The following is a 26,212-nucleotide window of genomic DNA, read 5'->3' as shown; positions in this document are numbered from 1 at the left end:
TGAAAGCATTATTTAATCAAGCAAGGCAGAGCTATTTTTAAATAATTTGGATCAAGTCCAAATCCGCATATAAACTCAGGTTAAAATCATCCTAGCCCATGGGACTTCTTTCCCATACACTTTGAAAAGAATAATAATTTAAGATAAAAGTTTTTTCATGGAGTTATTTTTCTCTAGTGAAATCACATTAGCCTACACAGACTACCAGTAATCTTTAAGTATAAATCTATGTACTCTCTTGAATTTGTCATTTAATTTATTCTTATTATTTAATTGAGGAGGAGTGGAAATTAAGTAAATACTAAGAGGCTCCCATATACACAAAGACAAAGGCCAATATTTTCTTGGGCTTTTTCCTAGTATAAAATGGTTTGTTCCTAGTATATACTTTTTTGATGGTGCCAAGATGTCAAAATAAACTGTATCTACCTATCTTTACATTTACATAACTTATTGTTCAGGTCCTGAGGTGCTTTGACATCTATGATATTTTACCACCAAACAGCATGAAGAAATTAAAACATTTCACCTTGAACTTATGCTCCAGGCTATTAACCAGTCCATGCAACAAAATACATTAAGCACCTTGTTACATGAAAGGACTTATGCTGTTTACTGCTTGAGACACAGAGTTAAGTAAAGATGCTACTCCTGCCAGCATTTTTCAGTCTTGTATGAAGCAGGGACAGGTGAATGAATAGGTACACAAATAGAAATGTAAATAAGTAAGCAAACAAATTATAAAAACATTGCTTTAATTGCCTCATAAAACTTCTAGTCTGTTAAGAGGAAAACACTGATTTAGAAAACATAAATTTATCACCGATTATTGGCCTGGCATTATGCAAGGCTCTAGCAATGCTGAGATATATCTTCCCCAAAGAATTTAAAATAGGGTCTCTACCCTTCAGAAGTACCTGAAAGGTGTTAAAATACATTGCTATACATTTTGAGACACTTAAAGATAAATCAGACTTTAAGTCTACCTTTAAGAAAAGTTGCTGGTCAGTAAATAATAATGTTCACTAAAATTAATTATAGACAAGTGTAAAAAGTAAAAAGATTTAAGCAGTAAACATTTATAAAGCACAAGGGAGTCCAGCCAGTGTGGCTCAGTGGTTGAGCATCGACCCCTGTACCATGAGGTCATCGGTTCAATTCCTGGTCAGGGCACATGCCCAGGTTGTGGGCCAAATGCCCAGTGGGGGGCATGCAAGAGGCAGCCGTTCGATGTTCTCTCTCACTGATGTTTTTTTTCTCTCTCTCTCCCTCCCCCCTTTCTATGTAAAATCAATAAAGAAAAAAAAAAAAAAGCACAAGGGAGATTCAGGTAGAATGTGGAGGGATGGGGGATATAAGTGATATTTAAGCTTGGCTTTAAAGGCTAAATAAGATGTCAACAGCCACAGAGTTAGAAGGAGAGGTACAGAAATTCAAATATAGCAGGATAAGGAATGGCAATGGGGAAAAAGGGAGGTAGAACAAGTAGACCCCCACATTTGGGTGAAGCCATTTGTATCTGAGCCTTTTACATTCACAGAAAGACTTGGAATATCCCTGGTACCCAAACTCTAAATGCAGGTTGTGGGTCCTCAGTAATTCTGACAACTTAAACTTTTCCCAAACAACTCTATCCCCACCCTCAATGAGAACTTTACATGTTTCTGTGTAGAAAAGATAAAATAGGAGAACTAAGCTGAAGCCTTCAGTATCAGGCTGAGTTCATATATAATTCAGTAGGCAAAGGGAAAGCAGTGAAGGCTTTTGCACAAAGGAGTGCTATGACCCTAAATAAACATTAGAATGATTACTCCTGGCTGCTATGTATGATGGACTGGCTTACACCGAGACAGAATGCTGCGCTGGTTAGGAGGGTATTTATTAGTACTGCTGCACAGTATTAAAGGCCATGCGCTGGAAAGAAGGCACTCAGTAAGACAGACTTGATTTCAGTTTTATCACTGTCACAGACGTATCATTTACTGAGCAGTCTGTGTACCAAGAATTGTGCTGAGCCCTTTATACTCTCTCATTTATTCTCACAAGCCCCAAAATGCAGTCAAGATTTTTGTGCCCTGAAAAAGTTATGAAAAGCTAAGAGCAGTTCTCTTATTCTTTTACAGATGATATCTAAGTTTAAAGAAGTTAAGAAACATGCTCAAGCACACAATTAGTAAGTGGTGAAACCAGGATCAGGAATACAGATCGTTAGCCTAATGGCAAAGGCAGCAAGCACTTTTGACATAGTCTGGGCTGGAATCTTGGTTTCATCAATGACCAATTATATGATCTTGGGGAAAAATAAAATCAGACCCTCAGTTGTCCCTTGTGAAAATTGGAGTATGAACAATACCCATATTTTATGAGGTCATGGAGAGAACTGAGATAATGCTCTTAGAGTGCTTACCATGCTTAACTAATAAATATATAATGAGTGATTGTCATCATTATCATCTCTACTATTTTGAGTTCTCAGATATGGACTTCTAAAATTCTTACACATGGCCCTGGCCAGGTAACCAGCTGGTTGGAGCATCATCCTGGTACACTAAGGTAAGCAAGAATCAACCAATGGATGCATAAATCAGTGGAAATTGATCTCTCCCCACTCTAAAATCAATAAAATATTAAAAATTCTTATCCATCACATATCTTTCAACATCTATATTTTTATGGAAAATTTTAATCAAACCCATTCTCGGAGAACATTACTTCTAGAAAGAAAAATGTAGGTTTATAGAAAGACTAAGAGCTTTACCTGACCATTTTACTAGTATTAAAACAGAAACTAAAGTCAGATTCTGCTAAGAAACTAATTTAGAAAAAACAAAGCAAAACATTTACCACAAAATCATATGGTACTTGTTTTTCTCTGATTGGCTTACTTCATTTAGCATAATACTCTCCAGGGCCATCCATGGTGTCACAAAAGGTAAGTCTGCCTTCTTTTTATGGCTGAGTAGTATTCCATTGTATAAATGTACCACAGCTTTTTTATCCATTCATTTATTAAGGGGCACTTGGCCTGCTTTCAAATCTTGGCTATCGTAAATAATGCTGCAATGAACACAGGGGTGCATATATTCTTTTGAATTAGTATTTCAGGTTTCTTTGGATATATTCCCAGAAGTGGAATCACTGGGTCAATTAAGAAATTTCCATTTTCAATTTTTTGAATTGACTCCATACTTCTTTCCACAGCGGTTGTACTAGTCCACATTCCCACCAAGAGTGCACGAGGGTTCCCTTTCCTCCACATCCTTGCCAACACTTGTTGTTTGTTGATTGGTGATAGCCATTCTGACAGGTATGAGGTGATATCTCACTGTGGTTTCAACCTGCATTTCTCTGATGATTAGTGATGTTGAGTATCCTTTCATATGTCCACTGGCCATCTGTATATCCTCTTTGGAGAGGTGTCTATTAATGATGTTCTCCCATACAGTGGGCTGTCTCTTGATTTGGTTGATGGTTTCCTTACCTGTGCAAAATCTTTTTAGTTTGCTATAATCCCATTTGTTTTTTTCCCCCTCTTTTGTTTCCCTTGCCTGAGGCAATACATCAGAAAAAAGACTGTTAGGAGAAATGTCCTAGATTTTATTGCCTATGTTATCTTCTAGATTTGGATGGTTTCGAGTCTAACATTTAAGTCTTTAATCCATTTTAATTTATTTTTGGGTATGGTGTAAGAAAGTGGTCTAAGTTTCATTTTTTGCAGGTACCAAAACCTGCTGAGGCGAACCACATGAGTTCTCAAAAGCTGAAAACTGCTTCTGGTTGTGGTTAGAGAGATAATGACTGAAGAAAGGTCATAGAAATGTGATACAAGAAGAACCTGACCCACCACTGTTTGCATGGAAGGTGGAGGGAGGAGACCATAGCCACGGAATGAATAGGATTCTAGAAGTCCGAAATATGAGGAAATAGACTCCCCTTAAGACCTCCAGAAACATACAGAGCTCTGCTCACACCTTGATTTTAGTCAAGTGAAATACCTGTATCAGACCTCTGACCTAAAGAAATTAAGGATAATAAACTTTTGTTTTTCTAAGCTATTATATTTATGGTAATGGGTTACAACAGCAATAGAAAACTAATACAGTGGTAATGTCAGTTTTCATCCAAGACTGGTTGAGGCAGATTTACTGTTAAGTTAATAAAAAAATTTCAGCTTCAAAGCCTCTTCCTTGCATAGGACGTTTTTTCAAGGGCTTGAACCTAACTTTATATTTGTAATTTGCATTCTTTTTAAAAAGGACCAACTTCAGATCCAACAAAACCTAGATCTATCTCTTGGAGAATGCTAAAAATAATATTAGAGAAATTTCTCCTATAGGTATACACCCAAATTCCATAGGTTCACATCTTCTGAGATTCATGGGGGGGGGGGGGGGGATCTCTTAGAATTTATGTGACTGGTTCCATGAGGAGAGAAAGCCTTGGGGGAGGGGGGTACAAGCAAGATGGGAAGTTAACTTCAGAAAATATTTTAGGCAAACTAAAATTTATGACTTCAAAAAATTCTACTAAATTATTACAAGGAAATCACTAAGCAGAAGAGACATATATAAAATTACTATATACAGAATAAGACTTATATATACACAGTTATAAAGAGAGTTTATTTTATTTCCAAGTGCTTTAAATTTCAGGAAAAAAAATTTAATTTTGGGGTCACTTCTTGAAAGAAACATCTCTAGTCATATTATAGAGAGGTTGAGACTTAATATTAATTCCCAATAAATAATGAATAAATTAGAAACTGCCTTGATGTGAGTGTTACTTTTTTTAACTATCTTATCTGGATGTTCCAACTCATTTCAAGCCAACGGGCATTTGCTTCTTGGACAGCAGCATGGATTGCCACTGGAGGTCAGTCTTGGGCTTTCTCTTAGGTCATCAAAACCCCAATGAAAGACTAGAAAGGGAGGTGAAGGCCAACTAGCATAGTCCAAATGTCTCATATTACAGAAGAAGATACTAAAGCTCCAAGGGACTAAAGCAATGCCTGTCTTAGAATGGATTCACTACAGTTTCAATCCACACTATTAATTGATTTTTACAATTTGTGTGTGTTAAAGGCATATCCATTCTATTTATAATACATATTTTTATATCTTAAATTAAGAATAGACAAATATCCTGTACAGAATAATCCCAAATGGTTTATGTAGATATTCCCCATTCAACATCAGACAAATCCAAATTAAAGAACATACTAAAAAATGCAGACCAGTACTCCTCAAAATTGTTACAGTCAGCAAGAACAAGGAAAGTGTGAGAAACTATCATAGTCTAGAGAAGCCTATGAAAACATAACAACTAAATGTAATAGAGTGTATCCTCGATGAGATCCTGGAACAGAAAAGTGATATTAGTAAAATGTTCTTTGTAAAAAATAAAAATAAATAAATACAGACTTTAGTTAATAATATGTATCAATATTGGTGCATTAGTTGTGATAAATGTGCTATACATTTAATGCAAGATGTTAATAACTGAGAAAACTGAGTGTAGGGCATATGGAAAATTTTGACAACTTTTCTGTAGATATAAAATGATTCTAAAATAAAAATATATTTTTAAAAACCTGTATTTTAAAAATCAGTAAAACCTTCAAGCAACTTATTAGTATCTGGATCTCCCTTTTGTTTTGGTAGTAAGGAATTTAAGAGCCCAATCTGAGGTTCATGACTTATAGCCTGAATTTATGTTGTTTTTGTTTCTCTGGTCTTAATTTTTGGAAATCTTTATATTTTACCATTATTTGTATGAATCTTTGTAGATTCAAAACTATATTTACTAGGTAAAAATTAAATTTGAGTAGAATAAGCAGCTTCCTTATCTCAAAATTTTAAGTGCTGTACAATCCCTTAATAGATGTTTATAAACTCTATTTCATAGAATAAGAAATCATCAAATGGGCACCCCCCCCCCAATTCCCTATTACTAAACTCTTGAATCTACTTAAATCTATGATCATCCTCTCATATTTCCCTTCTGATACATTAGAAGAGGTGTCCTTTATCCTAATGTCAACCCCTCTGCCTTTTAGTCATGGGATATTATTTTCTCACTGTTTTAGAAATGCTACACTCTTGATTTTTACTTTTCATCCCAATATACTTCAGCCTCTTACAAGTGAATCCTTCTTACTGACATTTACACATCCTTGTCTTTTCTATATTTAAAAATAAAATCAATAAACCTTTAAAAAGACAACAGTCCAGACGGCGTATTTTATTTGGGGGCATAAATAAAATACTGAGTGGTTAAGAGTTCCAAAAAGTACAAAGTGCAGGAAGAAGACCCATTCTGTGGCCTTCGAATGCAGTAATAGCTGAAGCCTATAACCAAACATAATGCAGCAGGAGCGTCCTTACCCTTTGCTACTCAATTTAGAACAGTGGGGAAAAGAATGATTCCTTCAACACATGCAGAGATGCACCAGCTCACTTATATCTTTATTCAGAAAGAATAATAATAAATTACTTAGAATCTATTGTCCTAGGGTTTTCTTCCTTATATAAATCCTCTCAAGCCAATGTGGAGTTAGTTCATTATTGGTTTTCCTCCTCTTCTTCCCTAAAACAGGGCTTTAGTTCAGGCTCTCATTTTCTGGATTTTATTGCTAGAGCTTCCAGGGGTCTTCCTACCTAATGATCTGCCCCATTCCCAGAGTGAATTTGACCACGCCATGCTCTTGGGTTAGATCTTTCAATAGCTTACTACTGCAATTCAGTAAAAGGTAAATTTTATATGAGAACAATTACATTTATATTAATATATTATATTAATTTTTGTTCAATCAGCCCTATAAAGAACCACACCCATACCAGTTAGGTCACTGAACTACCCCAAACAGCTCTTTTAACCAATACATTCTTGGTGGGGAACAGGGCCTGATTTGGATACTTATTAGCTACATAACCTTGGGCACATTATGGGACTTTTGGGAGACTTCAGTTTCCATATCTATGCGATCTGTGGAATAAAGTCCCCGACTCAAAGGGTTATTGTGAGGACTAAAGAAATTTAGCTCAATAAAACACTTAGACCATCTGGCACATAGTGAGTACCCAGTAAGTGTTAGCTATAGATTCTGGGAAACTACCTCAGAAACAGACACTCTGACATTAGTGGAAATCACTATTGTCAGTGGACTTTTGAGTCTTCCAAAGGTGCATTACTGAATGGACCAATTTTTAGAAAGAAAGTTGGAAAGCACCTATTGCACATTTGCTGAATACCAGGAATTTTAAAAGTGTACAAGGAAGACTATTTGGTTTAGGCTTCATTGTTTATTTTATATGCCTCTATACTCTGTGAGAAGATTTTTAGTCATTTGCTGCAGCAAACCTTTGATGAAGAACCAAAGGTCTAGAAATAAGCAATTTAAAAATGTGTGAAATCTTAGATGAGAATTATGTACATTTCCTATGGCTCTGATGTTAATTTTTTTTTTTTAAGTTGATTCTTTTATGCAGTAGCAACTGAAAGCCCAGAAGTTTGCTTGTCAGACAGGAGAGCAAGCAAACCCTGAACCCTCAGTTACTTTGGACAGTCAGATTGTTTACCATATTTTTATTCAGAATAGATAATAAGGAATTCATTATAACCTATTTTTCTAGAGCTTTCCTCCTTACATACAATTTTTGTAGGTGATAAGGAATATGGTATTAAAAGACAGCACTGGAAATTTGAGAAAAATATGTGAGCAAGGAATAGTTACTAAAGAAACAGTTCAAGGTCAGAGAGAAGACTTATAACCTAGGATGAACTATAAACATAGAACAGTAACTTTACAGCTGATTTGGTGTGGGTTGCAAACCTGGACCTCTGCTTAGTGTTCCAGCTCCTGTACTTTATTCCTCCCTGGATTCCTTGCTGGATTCACTATGTCCTCTGGGGCTAGGAACTTTGATTTCCCTTGCTCAGTTCCTTCTGAAAGCTGAAGACCAGAAGGTAATGATGGCTGGTAATTTAACCAACAACCAACAAAAATGGATACTTAAACAATATTGGAAGACAGAGAATGCTAAAAAGGTTCGACAGAAAAGAGCTGAAGAACTGGATACACCTTCACCAAGTAGACAAATAATTTACAGAATATGCGATACATTTGATGAAATGGTCCCTCTATAATGCTGCAAAAAGTGGTTGACTGGTATTACCACCCAGGTAAATAAAATGTTAGTGAGTCAGGCATTTATAAAGAGCCCCCAACAAACCAAACAAAGAACTTCTTTTGAGTTAGACATTTCCCATAGATCTTTAAGTTATCTAATGCAACATTTAGGTTTTAAAATGTATTGGCCAGCCCAGCTGGTGTGGCTCAGTGGATTGAGCGTCATCCCATGAACTGAGAGGTCCTGGTTCGATTCCTGGTCAGGGCACATGCCCAGGTTACAGGCTCGATCCCCAGTAGAGGGCGTGCAGGAGAGAGGCAATTGATGCTTCTCTCTGACATTGATGTTTCTATCTCTCTCTTCCTTCCTCTCTCTCTAAAAAAATCAATAAAAACATATTTTAAAAATAAAATAATATGTATTGGCCAAGATTGCTTCACAGGTTATTAGAGGATGACCCTGATTGCCATTCACAATTCTGTGAAGTGGTTCTGAATGAAGACAAGGCAATGGCATCATTGATAAAATTACGTGGTCCAATGAAGCTCATTTAAACTTCCAGGTGCTATAAACTGGCACAACTGTATCTATTATTCAAGAAAAATTCCCCATGTAACGATAGAAGGAGAGCTGAAGCAGCCGGGGATTACAGTTTGAGCAGGTCTTTCATGTAAAGGGGTTACACATGACCTGTATCTTAACATGCTGAGGGGCAGTGTTTTACCACAATCATGGAGACAGCATGATAATGATGACTACTTCTTTCTACAAAATGGAGATCCTCTACGCTATGCCATAAATGTGCTTGAGTTTCTGGATGAACAATTATTCAGCAGGTGGATAGATAGACCAGGGCCAGTGGAATAGCCCTATGATCACCAGATCTCACTCCAGTGGACTTCTTCTTTTGAGGTGTTGTCAAAGATATAGTCTTTTCACAAAAATCACATACAGTGGATATGATTCGCTGCATAAGAGGCATGACAAGAAATTGATGACAATAAATTACTTGCGCCAAAGTGTGCTCGACTATAGCAAGTAGACTACAAGGATGTGTAAATAGTAAAGGCTGGCAAATTGAACACTTACAAGATTGTACCTAAGTGCACTGTGCCATTGTGACATTCTTTTGAGCTAATAAAGTTATTGTAATAAAAAAATAAGTAAACAGAAGAACAGATGGGGAGAACAACATATGAGAAGGGACAGTAGTCTTGAAAGGACAGGAGCTGATTGAAGATAAAGACATACCTGTTCTGACCAGCCTGACTGCAACATTCTAAAAAATGTAACTTTATCATGCTTCATCAACAGTAGGACATAGTGCTCTATGTACTTGGTAATACTTTAGATAGTTGTAGAGAAGCCAAATACAATAAATAATAGCAGAAAGTCTGGGGAAATAAAAAACCTTACTTTGGTGGAAATATCCATTACTTTAGAAATTTGAAGAAACACTAAGTACTGAGTATTTTATGATGGCTAAAATAAACTTCTTGTAAATAAAATTTTGCTTAAAAACATCATTTTTAGCTATTAAAAAGAGAGTATAAAAATAGATACCCAAGTATGCGTGGGACAGGTTACCAAGTGAGTCATTACCAGAGACTGAAATGAAAGGAAAGCTAAGGAAATGCCTAAAACCAAGTGGTTAGATGGAGGAGGAGGAGGAGGAGAAAGAGGAGGAAGGAGAAAAGGCAAAGGAAGAAATGCTCAATTAGTGTTATAAATTGTTCTCTTTCTCCTCCAGGATATGTAGTGTGTGGATCAAAGAACCCCCACCTTCAGATCCTCAATGATGTGGTTTATTCTTTGCCCCTAAAATATGGTTTCTATTTTGCTACAAAAATTTTATTTACTCTAAAACACTGATTCAAAAATGAGCATGTGTTACTCCTTACATACACTACCTCTGTAAGTAGGCTTAATAAGATAATTGCTTACTATTTAGGAATAAGAGAGTAATTACTGCAGCCAAGTAAACATAACTCAGGGCAATGTTAGTCCTCTCAACCTTCTCTTTAGTCAATTTTAAAACTGTATTCTTTTTTAAAAAAAAAGAATTATAGGGAAAAAAATGGGTGATATGATATTGATTGTAATATATTCTATTATATTAGCATAGATGAAAATATAACTATGTTATTTATATTTCAAGACATAACTACTCTCAACGTGTGAGTTCATCTGACAGGTTCAGCCTAAAATGTATCTGAGCTTTGAATCACACCTGTTGAAGTCACTCTCTAGTTCAATTAACTTCAACTCCTCTCTGTTTCTACTTACTTAAAACATTTCAGTCTAGTATTTAAAGCCCTCCACAATATGTACCCAACCTGTCTCCATGAAAGATACAGTGAAACATCAATTTCTTCCAATTCTTTTGATACATCTTATCTATTTCAAAGAACAGAAATAGGAATACCTATGAATTAAGGAACCCATGTATTAATTCATAGTACAAGCATTTATTCAGTGTCAAATTCTATGGTGTGCTCAGCACTTTCTCTGGGTTTTATCATTTCCACCTTACAATAGTGTAAAAGTGTCTGTGTCAGTGAAGACTGAGTTTGGCCTCATGTAACAGAAAGCCAAATATTAGTGGCTTAAACCATTTATGTTAATTTTCTTCTTATAACCTAAAGTCCAGGGCTGGTTGCAGAGGCTCCATGATGTCACTCACATCTCAGGATCATTTTACCTGCCCATGTTGCTATTTGTAGTGTGTGGCTTTTTCTTTTTTTTTTTTTTTCCTCACCCAAGACATTTTTTCCCCCATTTTTGGTTCAGATAGAATGGGAGGGAGGGAGAGAGAAAGAGAGAGAGAGAGAGAAACGTTGATGTAAAAGGGACACATTGAATGGCCACCACCCGCACGACCAACCAGGGCTGCCAGGGACAAACTGCAACCGAGGTACGCGCCCTTAGTGAGAACCGAACCCGGGTCTCTCTGGACCACAGGCCGACGCTCCAACCGCTGAGCCAAACCGGCCAGGGATATAGTGTGTGGCTTTTATCCTCATGTTTGTAATGACATGGTAACAAGTGGCCAGTCACCTCCATTGTCATTATTCCAAGGAGAAAAAGAAAGTGAAGACTTTTCCAGAAATCTTTAGAATACTTCCCCCTTTATATCTCACAGACTAGAACCGTGTCAATGGAGTCAGATGATGTCAAATTTCTTTCTCCACCTTTAAGTTTTGTTTATTTCTATGAGTTCAGCTCCTCTTCTTAGCACAGACATGTTTTCTTCGTGTAATAGTAGTGAAGGAGAAGAGTGTGGCATGGTCAAAGCCTGGTCCAGTATGACAACATCTGAACTTAATGATCCACAGGAAAGATAGTTTGTTTTTTTCACTGTATTCATATGAAACACTGCCCTTGCCTAAGTAGTGCGCCCATATCTAAACCAATTACTGCGTCAAAAGGATGGAGTACTATGACTGGCCAGGCCTCTGTCTTATGTCTTTCAAACTCTAGTGTTCATATATTTAGTAAGGAAGATAGAATAATAAATAAATAATTGGAGCCAGATCTGTACAACCTAGTTACACACACACACACACACACACATGCACGCAAGCATGCACGCTCATGCACACATGACTAATTGCATATATCAGTTACATTCACTTCCCATGTGACAGTAGGAATTCCCATCAAACTATGTAGAATAGGATAATGTTAGCTAGCCAAAGGAAGGGGAGTTCTATTATAAGATGAAGAGGACTAGAAGTACTGGGTAAAGATAATATTTGTCCCTACAGCAGCACTGAACGATTTGCAAGCTAATGTTATTTCTGCCAGGTTATGTTGTATGGAACTTTCAGGTGTAACTGAGAATATATTCTGAAGAGAGCCAATGCTAGTTTCCGAGGAATATTCTAGTTTTGGCTACCAGGTAACCCTGAAGTCTCTGTTACCTGGCTGTTAATTGTACCCCAATATTCTTTATCTTCTTCCTTCACAGTAAAATAATTTTTAGCAAGGCAAACATGGCTGTGTATTAGAAAGATTGCCTTTCTCAGCCTCCCTTGGAACTAGGTATGACCACATGGGAAGTGAATGTAACTGATATATGCAATTAGTCATGTGTGCATGAGCGTGCATGCGTGCGTGCGTGTGTGTAACTAGGTTGTACAGATCTGGCTCCAATTATTTATTTATTATTCTATCTTCCTTACTAAATATATGAACACTAGAGTTTGAAAGCAGAAACTTTATCTCTTTGGTTTAATTCTGTACCCCTAGCATCCATAATAGTGTTTGACTTAGAGGAAGGGTTCAATATTTATGGAGTAAATAAGTAGGTCACTCTTTTCTGTCTATTCAGTTTCAACTTCTCCATGAAGCTAGACCTCTTATCACCTCAGCCTAAAGTCTTCTCTTCCAATTCTGAATAGTTCTTACAGCACAATTTTTCTATGGAACATATTTATCACTCTTCATTTGCTGCTCTGAGTTCTTAGTTATAAATTCATTTGTCTATGTTTTATTTCTCAACCAGATTATAAAATGCTAGAGGGCAAGCACCACAGTGTACTTACTTTTCATACCTCTCTCAGTCTACAGCCACTGTGTCTGGCACTCAATGAATACTGACTAAGAAAGTGCCTTAAGAAAACTTAATACATTCACTAGATTTCTGGTAAAGAAGTCTATATGGGATTAACATTTAGCATGGCTAGAAAATTAAAAATTTTATTATGTTCTTGATATTTAGCATCTGCCTTGAGGCAACTATGACATGTTTCTCTCCAAGCATAAGCTAGTTTATCAGGAGAAAATCATACTATTTTAACATTTACAAGGCCTACTAAAATTGAGACAGGTGTAATAGTTCAATGTACCCAAGAAGTTCTTCCCTTGGAGAGTATGAGCAGTGAAATACTTCATATCTTTTCCAGGTCTAGATTTTAAGATATTAAAGTAGTTCCTCATAGGCCCTCTTGTCCATTTCTGGCTCTGCCTGAATGCATATTTTATTAGAGCCTGTGTTTATAATCTGGTCACAAGTAGTCAATCCAGGTGCCTCTGAAGGGAAAAAAATTCTCAGCATAGCAATACTTATGGAAAGTCGCCATATCTGCATCACTCAAAATTCTCAATTCCTTTCCTAAATATAGAAATTTATACTCACTGATATGGCTATTCCCATTCATACTTACCTTAAGACAGAAAACATAAAGATAGACCAGAACATTAGCATCCTCTCCCATACCAGTCTCAGTTCATGCTTTCAAACCCTACCTACACTCATTCACATGAGTTCACATGGTATAGTTTGCCTCTATTTCCTCCTTTTACCTGAAATTCTACTTCAAAAAAAATCTGCTACTACACCACCACTCATAATCCCTTCCCCTCTTCTTCATTCTCAAATTCTTAGTTCTAATTATTTCTAGCGATCTTTAGGTTGGTCAAGTGTGCCATGCAAGCATTTTATTTATTTATTTTTTGGTACATGCCCCTAGTGGAAATCTAACCCAGGACTCGCTGGTCCGCAGGCCAACGCTCCAACCGCTGAGCCAAACGAGCCAGGGCCATGCAAGCATTTTTAACTATCAACTAAAAACCAAGAATGTCCATTCCTTAATAAAGCACAACTCCAAAGCAGATTATTTCCAATCTAAAATAATAATAAAATAGTAATAATAACACCAAGAAAATAATCACCACCACTCCATAAGGCATATACTGAATCACAATTCATAGTAAGAGTCCAATATACTATATTTTATAGCAAGCTATAAAAACACCCAAGTAAACTGTATTAGGCACATATAATAGAACCTATTACATTTTTTTACATTATTATACTGTTTCTGTATAGAGACTCAAATAGTTACAATTTTTAAATGGTAGGATAAAAATATTGGCAATTTCCCCCATGTTTGCAGCAGCACTATTTACAATAGCTAAAATCTGGAAACAACCCAAGTGTCCATCAGTAAATGAATGGATTAAAAAGCTGTGGTACATATACACAATGGAGTACTACGCAGCTGTAAGAAAGAAAGATCTCTTATCCTTTGAGACTACATGGAGGGACCTGGAAAGTATCATTCTAAGTGTAACAAGCCAAACAGAGAAAGATAAGTATCATATGATCTCACTTATTTGTGGAATATAATGAACATAACAGTTTGAGGAATGGGGTAGTCCCAGAGACGTGGAAGTGGGGTACAGACTGACAATCCCCAGAAGAGGGGGTGGTGGGGGAGAGATGAACCACAGAACTTATATGCATGTATGCATGAACAATGGACATGGACAACAAAGCTGGGGACAGGGTAGGGAGGGAGGGGGAGGGGGAAATCAGTGGGGGGAAAAGGAGAAACATCTGCAACAAAAATTAATTAATAAAAAAAATAATAAAAAAATATATTGGCAATTTTACTAACATATTCATAGAAGAAGAAAAAAACTTTTTTACTTGTTACCTTCTAATTTCTCTATTGACATTAACCTAAAAAAATCAATCTTCTCTCCTCTGGCTCTTTGTGCCAAGTGTGTGGCAGGGCTACAGAACCACCAGTGCAGAATGGAGAAGGCAGAAAGAAGACTATAGGAAAATGGTTCCAAGGGAAAAACAGACGTGACATTATTTTATGTTTCAAAATGTGAAAAGTTAAATTTCCAAGCATTATGTAGAATCACTGGTAGGAGTTGGGGATGGGTAGAGAAAAGTAGAGATATGGGGGGGGAAATGAGCTAATAAAAAAATGTGGCAATTGTTAACTTCAGAAAAAAAACAAGAGCATCAAGACAGGAAATATAATTACATATTACTTTATTCGACAATGAACGATACTTTCATAGTTGTTATAATGCTTTCCCTTCTTACAAGGTAATCTTGGTCAATTCGTATTGACTTAAAAATATGACATAAGAATATTCAGAAGATGGAAGAGTGGATGGTAAATGTAAAAGAAATGGGATCCTCATCTACAATAAATAGTAAGTGAAAAGGTAATATTAAAATCAGTAAATCAAGAGATGGTAGTCTATTCATTTTATTCAGCAATATGGAGATAAATGGCTTATAGGGTTAAAAGTGGCTATGCAAGATAAGGTGAGGGTATCAGGGGACTGGCACTATTTTGATATATTTAGTTTAACAGCTTTTGGTTAAAATTCATGTATTACTTTTTTTTTTTTTTTTTTATCCTCACCCGAGGACATTTTTTTCCATTTTTTGTTCAGATAGAGTGGGAGGGAGAAAGAGGAAGAGAGAGAGAGAAACATCGACGTGAAAGGGACACATCGAGTGGCTGCCACCCGCACGACCAACCAGGGCCGGGGACAAACTGCAACCGAGGTACATGCCCTTAGCGGGAACCGAACCTGGGTCTCTCTGGACCACAGGCCGACACTTTAACCGCTGAGCCAAACTGTCCAGGGCTAAAATTCATGTACGTATTACTTTGATAAAAACACCATTACTTTACAAAAAAATAAAGTAACCATTTCAAGTTGACAGGCTAGTTTTAGTATCTTATCTATATTGTTTATGATTTTACAGATTTCAAAAAGATTGCTCAGCTTTTGTCCTCTCAGTTTAAGTCACCCTAATACTTTTATTTTACTTTATTTTTAATTTTTACTTTTTAAAATCCTCTCCCAAGGATATTTTTCCATTTATCTTCAGACAGAATGGGAGGGAGAGAGAGAGACAATGTGAGAGAGACCCATCAACTGGTTGCCTCCTGCATGGCCTCGACCAGGGCCAAGGACCTAACCACAACCAAGGTACATGCCCTTGACCAAAATCGAACCTGCAACTCTTCGGTCCAAGGGCTGACGCTCTGACCACTGAGTCAAACTTGCCAGGGCTCACCCTACTACTTTTAAATTCTATACAAACTGCCCTGGCAGGTTTGGCTCAGTGGTTAGAGTATTGGCCTGCGGTCCAGAGAGACCCGGGTTCGGTTACCCCTAAGGGCACGTATCTTGGTTGCAGTTTGTCTCCGGCCCTGGTTGGGTCGTACGAGTGGCAGCCACTCGATGTGTCCCTTTCACATTGAAGTTTCTCTCTCTCTCTCTCTTCCTCTCTCTCCTTCCCACTCTATCTGAACAAAAAATGAAAAAAAAAATGTCCTCGGTGAAGATAAAAAAAAAAAAATCTATACAAACTACTTTTCTTCACAGCATATTTTTGTGTGTGACTGCAACTGAAATAAAATAATATAAAAGTATGATTTCTTGTTTGTTTTGTTTTTGAACAATTCCTTATAATATTTGTATACTGATAGCTTTAGGAAATCTTCCGATACTTTTTAGTTTTCCTTTCTTATCATAAAAATGGCCTGTATTATTACCCCATTAACAGACATGGACAAATTAAAATCTTTAACTTTTGGCCCTGGCCAGTTTGGCTCAGCGGTTAGAGCGTCGGCCTGCGGTCTGGAGAGACCCGGGTTCGGTTCCCGCTAAGGGCACGTACTTCGGTTGCAGTTTGTCCCCGGCCCTGGTTGGTCGTGCGGGTGGCAGCCACTCGATGTGTCCCTTCACGTCGATGTTTCTCTCTCTCTCTCCCTTCCTCTCTCTACCTCCCACTCTATCTGTACAAAAAATGGAAAAATATCCTCAGGTGAGGATAAAAAAAATAAATAAATAAAATAAAATAAAAAAATAAAATAAAATCTTTAACTTTTGTTTATGCACATTCTCTTTCAAATGTTTCCTGACATTTATTGGTACATGCAAATAAACTATCTCCCTTGTTTATTCTTATTGCATAAATGTATGATTAATAACTACTTTAATGTAATTGCACCTTTATGGGACCAAGACCACCTTGAAAGAAGGGAAAGCATCTTAGAAAGGGTGTTGTATCAATCACCATAGCTCACCTCATGTAGAGTCCATTTTTCAGAGCAAAAATATTGGAAAAGTTTCTATCAATGTTGGAGGCAATTTGCCTAAACCATCAGTTAGTCAGTTATTACCTAAAGTATTTCTTTTAGCTATGCACGTAAAAGTTTCATCATGAGTTAGTTTTTCATATAAATGAGTTCTAATAATAATCCTCAGATTGTTTCACTGTTTTTCTATTTCCAAAAATGTGTCCATCTTTCTTCCCGTTTTTTAAAGTTTAGATATGTTTCCTCTACTAACAAAAATACCCCTACCACATTCTTGAATAAGTTTTAAAATTAATCTTGTTAATTTAAAATGAAACCTTGTTAAAGATTGTCTAAAACTATTAACACCATCCATCAGTTGGTGAGCTTAGAACAAATATGGCATTTGCTTGTCTGTAATTCATGGGGTTCTTTCTAGATTCCTGATAAATGGAATTTCCATTATTAATCCAACATTTTGATGAAATAGTAGTTGTTTATTATGACATAATACACATTTTTAACAAACACATACTCCTTCTTCCACTTCCCCAATAACTCAGCCATATTCAATTTTCCTATTTCTTTAATTCTCAAAAATATTTTTTCATCCTCACCTGAGCATGTTTTTACTGATTTTAGTGAGAGAGAGAAAAAACATTAGTGTGAGAGAGAAACATCAATCTATTGCCTCCCGTAGGCACTCCGACTGGAGATCAAACTCACAACCTAGGTATGTGCCCCGACTGGAAATCAAATCCGCAACCTTTTGGTGTACAAGATGCCACTCCAGCCCACTGTGCCACCAAGGCAGGGCTCAAAAGTAATTTTTAAAAATTATAATGGTGTGGTTGTTTGAAAGGTCACCAGGTCTTGCAAAATATATTGTGATTATTATAAGCAGTGTATTGTATGTAGCTAAAACATCTTTTTGTTCTTAAACTACTGGATGTGAGTTGTGCTAATCATTTATGAATAAAAAATATTCTTTCTATTTCACTGAAGGTCTTTTTTTTTTTTTTAACATTGAAATTTTCATAGACATACCCCACAGAGGCTGGGGACAGGGCCAAAATTGTTCTCCTTCATTAGAACCTATACTTTTTTTCTTTTTAAATTTTGGTAAAATACACATAAAATAAAACATAATTTTAACCACTTTTCAGTGTACTATCTGTATTGTATTTCAATATATTGTCTGTACTTTTAACATTATCTCCAAGAGGGAACATAGGGCCACAGACACATTTTTAAAACAGCAAAAACAGTACCTAGTTCACTTATGGAATTGTGAGGGAAGACTCAATAGTCAGGTTAAGTGTGGTTATTAATTTAACTGAGTGTCCCTTCATTTACTGAAATTAGATCCTACTAACAGGCATTAGAGGTAGACAGGTAAATAGTTAAGAATCAATTTGCTAAGTTGTATAAATTCCTAAAGCACATCAGTGACCTATGAGCTTGATTTCACTGATGTGAGATATTCAGAAAATTGGCACAAAAAACATAGGAATGAAAATAGTGTCCTCACTAGCTTGCTTCAAGCACTTCATCAACAATGCCATGGGAAATATTTTTTGTTCTGCTTATTTTCATGTCATATAATTATATTCTCATGGATTGTCTAACATATTGAAAAAAATCAATATGTAGCTATACAGACTTTATAAAAGACAATAAGCAAACAAATCACAGATAGTAAAAAATGATCTGATTAGAGAATCTCCACTTATAAAATTTAAACGCTTCATCATTTAATAAAATTTAAATAAAGAAGATTGAGAGCCCTGGCTGGTTTGGCTCAGCAATTAGAGCACTGGCCCGCAAGCCAATGAGTCATGGGTCTGATTCCGGTCAAGGGTGTGTACCTCGGTTGCGATTTGTCCCCGGTCCGGTCAGGTGGTGTGGGAGGCAACCAGTTGATGTGTCTCTCTCACATTGATGTTTCTCTCTCTCTCCATCTCTCCCACTCTGTATGATCATAAATAGAAAAATATCCTCAGGTGAGGATTAAAAAAAAAAACAAGATTGAGAGATTAATATAATAGTTATAGCATGTAAATTGTGGCAGAATGGAAAGAGCACAGGCTTAAAAGACCTAAATTCAAACCTCAGACCCACCATTTACTGCCATATGTGTGATATCAGTAGGTTCCTCACTGTCTTTGAGCCCCAAGATCCCAATCTGTAAAGTGGTGATAATGCCCCTCTCTATTCAGAGGGTGGTTGTGATTATGCGCTTGAGGATCCACGGGTTCACCTACACTGAAATACCTGGCACACAGCCTAGCATCAAGTGGCTCTCAGTGAATATCTCTTCCTTCCTTCGTCTGAATAAACAGAACTTAGAACCTTCTGAATAACTCCTGACAAAAATAATGTCTTTTTCATAGACAAATGGTTTCTTCACTTGAGTTTTTATAGATGATTTACTCTAAGCACAGATATGATCATAGAAGTATGGAAACAAAAGCAAAGGAAACATATCTTGAGAGGCATCTAACAAGCAGCTTTCTTTGTTTCACAGGGACATGCTTTGTGGTTACAATGCCGGATTCCAATGAACACCAGATCATAATTAAAATTCTAGGCAGACATTCAACTTCTATGATTGTGTCCATTCTTCACTGAGCATGGGAAACGAACGCTTCAGAAGTTATTTATTGAAGATATTCCCATAGTACTCCTACAAAGTTCACTTCCAAAAGAGGCCCTATCTCTTTAATGTATCTGAGTAAGTAGAAAACTACCAGGTTTCTTGCATTGTACTTTAAAAACTGCAACAGGTTAATACAATCATGTTTTTTAACAGAGGCTTTTCTGAGGCTTATGCCACAGCAATTCTGTAAAGATGCATGATAAATTATAGGAAAGGAGACCAAGCAAATTTCAAAAGTAAAGAACATCAATCCAGAATGATTTATGACCACATTTTGAATAAATTAAGTATAGAATAATTAGCAGAAAGTATTTAATTTAGTTTTCCTATTATGAATGTAAAGTTGGCCCAAATGCAGTATGCCTAATCAAAATCAGGTAATAGTTACCTCTGTGGCCTTGCTTGATGGTTCCAGTCCAGTCATATTTGCTACTATTAACTGATGTAAGAGTTGAACTTGAGCCACACTTAGGAAGAAATCCAGGTTTGTGGTTATATTCACTTCCAAAGAATGGCCACACACTAAAATCTCCTGGAGGAAAAAAAGGTTGAAAACAGATAAAGAAACATGATAGCCATTAGATGATAATTCATCATTCTTAGTTATTTGACTTTTACTACATTGATGAATTCTCATGGGACTCAAGTTCATTTGTTAATGAGAACAGCAGAAATGGTGAGCAGAGTCACTTGACACAGTTTAATGGATTAATTTAATAAACATTTATGACGGCCTGCTGTGTGCCAAGCTATGCGCCAAGCTGTGTGCTAGTTATAGGGCAACAAACTAACAATAAGAATATTCACCATTTCATATACATTTGTTTTTTTCATATCTCAAACTATCATTGTTTCAATAAGTGATAGAATTATTTAGTATAGTCTTATTCATTCATTCAAATCAACAAATATTTACTTAGCACCTCCTAATTAGCATGCATACTACTGGAGCTCTTGGAATATCACAAATCAGGTTGACCTTGAAAGACAACCTGCTCTTGAGGTTACAATCTGGTTGAGCAGACAGATGTAAACAGGCAACTGCAGGCAGGCAATTACAATCACAAGTGGTATGTTCTGAGCACTCTCCAAAGGATACATTCCAAATGATTTATAACAAAATACAATGCTGAAGCCAAAAATAGTGAGACTAATTAATTTAACTTCAAACTGCTAAAATCTTGGCATCATCAGGTAGGTGTCCACTCCTTGACTGGTGCTGTTCTGCATAACTAAGTCACTTGAACATTCATTGCTGGAAAACCATTCAGAGAAGGAAAACAGAAGTGAAAACAATCCAGAAGCTTCATTTAATAGGCAGAAGTCCTGCCCCTTGTCATGAAGAGCATGTGGACAATGTTCATATGCTTGGATATGTCCAACAAACCTTCTCCATATTAGTGTCATCTAAGGAAATGGATTTAAGACTTACGACTGGTCCAAATACAAAGTAAACAGCTTAGAGCAGGTTTTAATAAAGTCATAAAAAATAGCATGTCAAAAATCATTATCTTTTTTTTCTTTTGGTTAAAAGAGTTTTTTCCCACAAATTACTTGTGTTTACTTATTATATTTAGAACTCTTATTTTATTCCTCAGATAATGATGAAAAGGAATATATTCATGTATTTTAAACCAATTGTGTTACTAAGTAACTGTAAGATACTAGTAGATTTAACTTTTATATAACTTCTGTGGATATAGAAGACACTACACTAACCTAACTTCCCCTTAGGGCTATTATAAAATCAAATAAGATAACATATACAAAAAAATTGGTTTTAAAAAGTTAGAGAAGGAATGTAAAGTTATATTAGCTTAGATTGTTACATTTAATTTGTACCTAATTTTTCGGAACTTTTCGTAAGAACAGCCTATAACTGATCGAAAAGTTTATAAAGTTTTTAGTATAACATAGTTGTATAAAGAACTGCTTTCTTTTTTTTTTTTTTATTATGGTTTACATTCAATATTATTTTGTATTAGTTTCAGGTGTACAGCATAGAGGTCAGGTAATTTTATACTTCACAAGTGCTCCCCCTAATATTTCCAGTAAACACCTGGCATCATACATAGTTACTACAATATTACTGACTATATTTCCTATGCTGTACTTTACATCCCCATGACTATTTTATACCTATCAATTTGTACCTCTTAATCCCTTCACCATTTTCAACTAGTCTCTCAATACCTCCCACCCCCACCCATTCTGGCAACTGTCAGTCTGTTTTCTGTATATATGAGTCTGTTTCAATTCTGTTTGTTTGTTTATTTTGTTTTTTAGATTCTACTTATAAGTATAATCTCATGGTGTTTGTCTTTCTCTAACTGACTTATTTCACTTAGGATAATACTCTCCAGGTCCATCTATGCTCTCACAAAGGGTAGATTTCCTTCTTTTTTTTTTTCACAGCTGAGTAATATTTCAATGTGTGAATGTACCATAGCTTTTTTTTATCTACTCATCTACTGATGGTCTACTGGCCATCTGTACATTTTCTTTGGAGAAGTGTCTATTCAGGTCCTCTGCCTATTTTCTAATTAGATTGTTTCCTGGTGTTGAGTTGTATGAGTTCTTTATACATTTTGGATATTAACCCCTAATCAATGTACCATTGGCAAATATGTTCTCCCATTCAGTGGCTGTCTTTTCATTTGGTTGGTTTCCTTTGCAGTGCAAAAACTTTTTAGTTTGATTTGGCCCCATTTGTTTCTTTTTTTTTCTCCTATTTCCCTTGTCTAAGGAAATTTACCAGGAAAAGTAAGAAAAATGTCAGAGGGAGGATTCCAAAATGGCAGTGAAGTGAATAGAAGCTACACACACCATCTCCCAGAACTAAACTGGAATTACAACCTCACCCTGGCAGGTCATTGAAATGCAAATTGAGGCTCATTAACAACCAGCATCTGTCCCATCCTTTGGAAATCCTCTTACAGTTGAACACCAGAGGGCTACATTCCAAGGCCCTGAGTAACTGAGAGTAATAGCCTCCAGGCAAAAAGCTAGAAGATAACTGAACCATTCCTGGGCTTGCAAATCTACCTAGGAAAGTAAGACTTGACAGTGGTGTTTAACATGGGTCCTCCCACACTCATCCAAACCCAGCAGAGGGAGCACAAGCAGCAGAACACCAACACACACAGGGAAAATTTAGCAGACTCCAAAACCTACTGAGATAGCCAAAATGATGAAACAAAGAAACAAATCCCAAACCAAAGAACAAGAGACCTCTACTGAAGATGAGATAAATGAAATGCAGTTAAGCACGTTATCAGAGGTAGAATTCAGAGCTATGATTTTGAGGGAGCTCAGCATGAGTGAGGACATCAGCACCATGAGTAAAGGCATAGAAACACTGAAAATCAACCAATTGAAAATGAAAAACCACCAGGAAGAAAGAAAGAATGACATAGCAGAAATAAAGAACACATTGGAAAAACTAAACAGCAGAATAGAGGAAACTGAGGACCGGATCAGTGAATTAGAAGACATGTGAGAACTCTTAGTTATCTGTCATTATTATTTTTGCTTTTATTAGAAAAGGTTGTAGAAGTTGTGTATAGTCTAAAACCAGACTAGTTGGGTTCATACTATGCTCATCTACTTACTACTTGTGATAATTTGGACAGATGATTTGGGTTCATCTTTTTATGCTTCAGTTTTCCCATCTATAAAATTATAATAATACCAGAAGCAAATTGGAGAAGGATTATTGTGAGGATTGAGTTATTACATAAAAGCAATAAGTGAACAGTACTAAAAAATAGCTGCAACAGTAACTTAATAACAAGCTAATGTGATGACATTCTGTGCATTGAAAATATGAAAACCCTTAACAGACAAAGAGGAATTAACTGCTCTATTATTTAGACTAAAATGAGACCAAAATTAAGTTCTCACCTCAGTATGCATGTTTTCTGGAGAAATTATTTTTGTGAAAATGATGGCAGGTGCTCCAGTTATTCGGACAGAAAAATCTGTTAAAATAGGAGTCATAATTGCTCTTCTTTCTTGATGTCGCCTTATGCTAAAAAACAAAGCACAGAATTGTTAGCAATTTCTTTCTTTTTCCAAAAATAAGTTTCATTAAATTTGTACAATTCTTTGTACTACAACACGTATGACAAAATCATTATTTTGGGAGTGTCTATTTATATAATATATTGCCACAGTTCTGTAACTTCAGTACTTCAGAGTTATAAAGGACATAAAAAAAAAATCAAAGATATTCAAATGTAATTAATCATTTAATATTAGTTGCATCCTAATACCTTTTAATAATTACTTTGCTTGCTTTTAATTCCTTTTGTGTTTACAAATAGTTTAGTATCTTTTTTGTTACCAATAATAATCTCACTGTTTTGTGATAACTTTTAATTTTCTATTTATAATATTTATGATCTTCTAGTTGACAACTGCCATCTTAACAATCTCACTGGGTTCCCAAGCATATTCTCTCAATCTTTGACCTCTTTTTTAAGCTTTAAGAACCATCTGAGTTCATTGATTATTACTGTCTTTAAAGTTTGGAAAATTCTTTTCTGACTTTGATACTAAATGTTGCTTCACAACAATCCTGTTTGTAAAGTAAGGAGCATTATTGGTCCCATATTACCTGTAAGGAAAGGAGGTTCAGAGACTAGGCAAAGGCCACCCAGTGAGAACAAAGATGCCACAGTCGGGCACGGGAGCCAAGTTGGTATCAGAGCAGTATTTGGCCTCTATTTTAATTTTACATTCTCACTTTTGGTCAGTTATTTAGCATGATATTTCTACTCTATACTATAAATTGCTAATAATTTCAAATGAAGCATTGCATACATGGCAGAAGGTGAAATTGGAAAACACAGACATCAAAGCTTGTGCTAGTACAGATCTTTAAAGGTCCACACTATTCACATTCTTAGTTTTCATTTTATGAAATAATATCATTGGAACCATTAATTTGCCTTCCTCAGAAATATGTTTCTATTATTTCTTGTTTTATAAAATGATGAAGTTGAGATCAGAGATTGGCATGTTATTTCATGAAAAAGCCCAAGTCTTTCTCTGTGCTTTCCCAGTAGCGGAGTCTTGAGAGGACTAATATGTTTGCTTGAACTTCGCAATGGGCAAAGCTTTACATGGTATCTGCCAAAAAAAAAAAAATTGGATTGTCTAGTTCTGTGACACATAGTAACAGAGTTCAAGAAAGTCAATTTTAAAGAATTAAGGTATCTGCCCTGACTGATTTTGCTCAGTGGTTAGAGCATCAGCCTGTGGTCCACAGAGACCCAGGTTTGGTGTCCGCTAAGGGCATGTAACACAGTTGCAGTTTGTCCCCAGCACTGGTTGGGTTGTGTGGCAGCCACTCGATGTGTCCCTTTCATGTCAATGTTTCTCTCTCTCTCTCTGCCTCTCTCTCCCTCCTACTCTATCTGAACAAAAAATGAAAAAATGTCCTTGGGTGAAGATTTAAAAAAAAAAAAAAAGAAAGAATTAAGATATCTGGTGAATAGAGGGTAACAGGAAAAAGCACCAAAATCTGTGATTACAAAGAAAAGGTTGAGATCCTAAGAGACACCATAGTTATAGCCTAATAGCTCAAATTCCATAAAATGACCAATGTGAGAAGAATGTACCATGTGAGGTACTCTCAGGGGAGTGCTAAAATATACCTTTTATCAAAAATACCTTAAAATGGGAGATATGGCAGGGAACCAAATAAGAGCAAACATTAAATAAAGTACTAATGAAAAACAACGTGCTTTTCCATATTATAAAGCTTTCTTCATTATGTGTTGAATTAAATAAGTTATACAACATACGAAAGACCTATGGCTTTAGAAGTAAAAAAGAAAAATTTAAAAAGTCAACAGTCCTATAAAACTATAACTTTTCTGGTATACAGTGCTAACTTTTGTGTTATTCTCTTGTCAGTATCTGAGGTAATGATAAACATTTTCAAAATCATTTTTTAGACTTCTGGTCAAGATGGCAGCACTAGTAAATGTGGTATCACCTCCCCTCACAACTACATCAAAATTACAACTAAACTACAGCACAACCATCATTCAGAACTGCCTGATATCAAGCTGAATGGAAGTCCTGTAACTACAAAATTAAAGCGGCCGCCATACTGAGACTGGTAGGAGAGGCAGAGGCGCAGACCTGCTGGTCCCTCACCCACGTATGGCGGATAAAAATCAGGAGGACACCTCGGCTGTGAAGGTCCTCCCTGAGGACTGAGGGGTCCCTGTCCCACACCAGGTGCCCCACTCAGGGTTCCAGTGCCAGGAAGAGGATCCCCATAACTTCTGGCTGGAAAACCAGCAGGAACTGAGGCTGAGGGAGGTGAGATGGCTGCAGCCCCAGGCAACTCCTCTTAAAGGGACTGTGCACGGACTTCACGGGGACTTGCTTCCTCTGAGCTTGGAGGGGAGGCATTTTAAAAGACACCAGAGCCGCCCTGGTCGGTTTGGCTCAGTGGTTAGAGCGTCGGCCTATGGTCCGGAGAGACCCGGGTTCGGTTCCCGCTAAGGGCATGTACTTCGGTTGCACTTTGTCCCCGGCCCTGATTGGTCGTGCGGGTGGCA

At 36.5% G+C, this 26,212-nt stretch overlaps 1 protein-coding gene across 2 annotated transcripts in view; it reads right to left on the bottom strand.

Moving 5' to 3' along the window:
• Positions 1-26,212, bottom strand: part of VPS13B (vacuolar protein sorting 13 homolog B) — an 867,799-nt gene that overhangs the window by 299,330 nt on the left and 542,257 nt on the right. The window contains exons 32-33 of one of the 2 annotated variants that reach the window (XM_036263824.1): positions 23,538-23,664; positions 20,023-20,166 (exon numbers count right to left, since the gene is read on the bottom strand). In XM_036263824.1, the coding sequence (XP_036119717.1) occupies positions 20,023-20,166; positions 23,538-23,664 (271 nt within the window). Of the gene's footprint in view, positions 1-19,879; positions 20,167-23,537; positions 23,665-26,212 lie in introns of those variants that run through there. The other variant, XR_004959842.1, reaches the window with a different exon arrangement.

The sequence above is a fragment of the Molossus molossus genome, unplaced genomic scaffold, assembly GCF_014108415.1.
Source record: "Molossus molossus isolate mMolMol1 unplaced genomic scaffold, mMolMol1.p scaffold_m16_p_16, whole genome shotgun sequence".
Classification (NCBI taxonomy): domain Eukaryota; kingdom Metazoa; phylum Chordata; class Mammalia; order Chiroptera; family Molossidae; genus Molossus; species Molossus molossus.
This window is presented reverse-complemented; position numbering and strand designations above follow the sequence as displayed.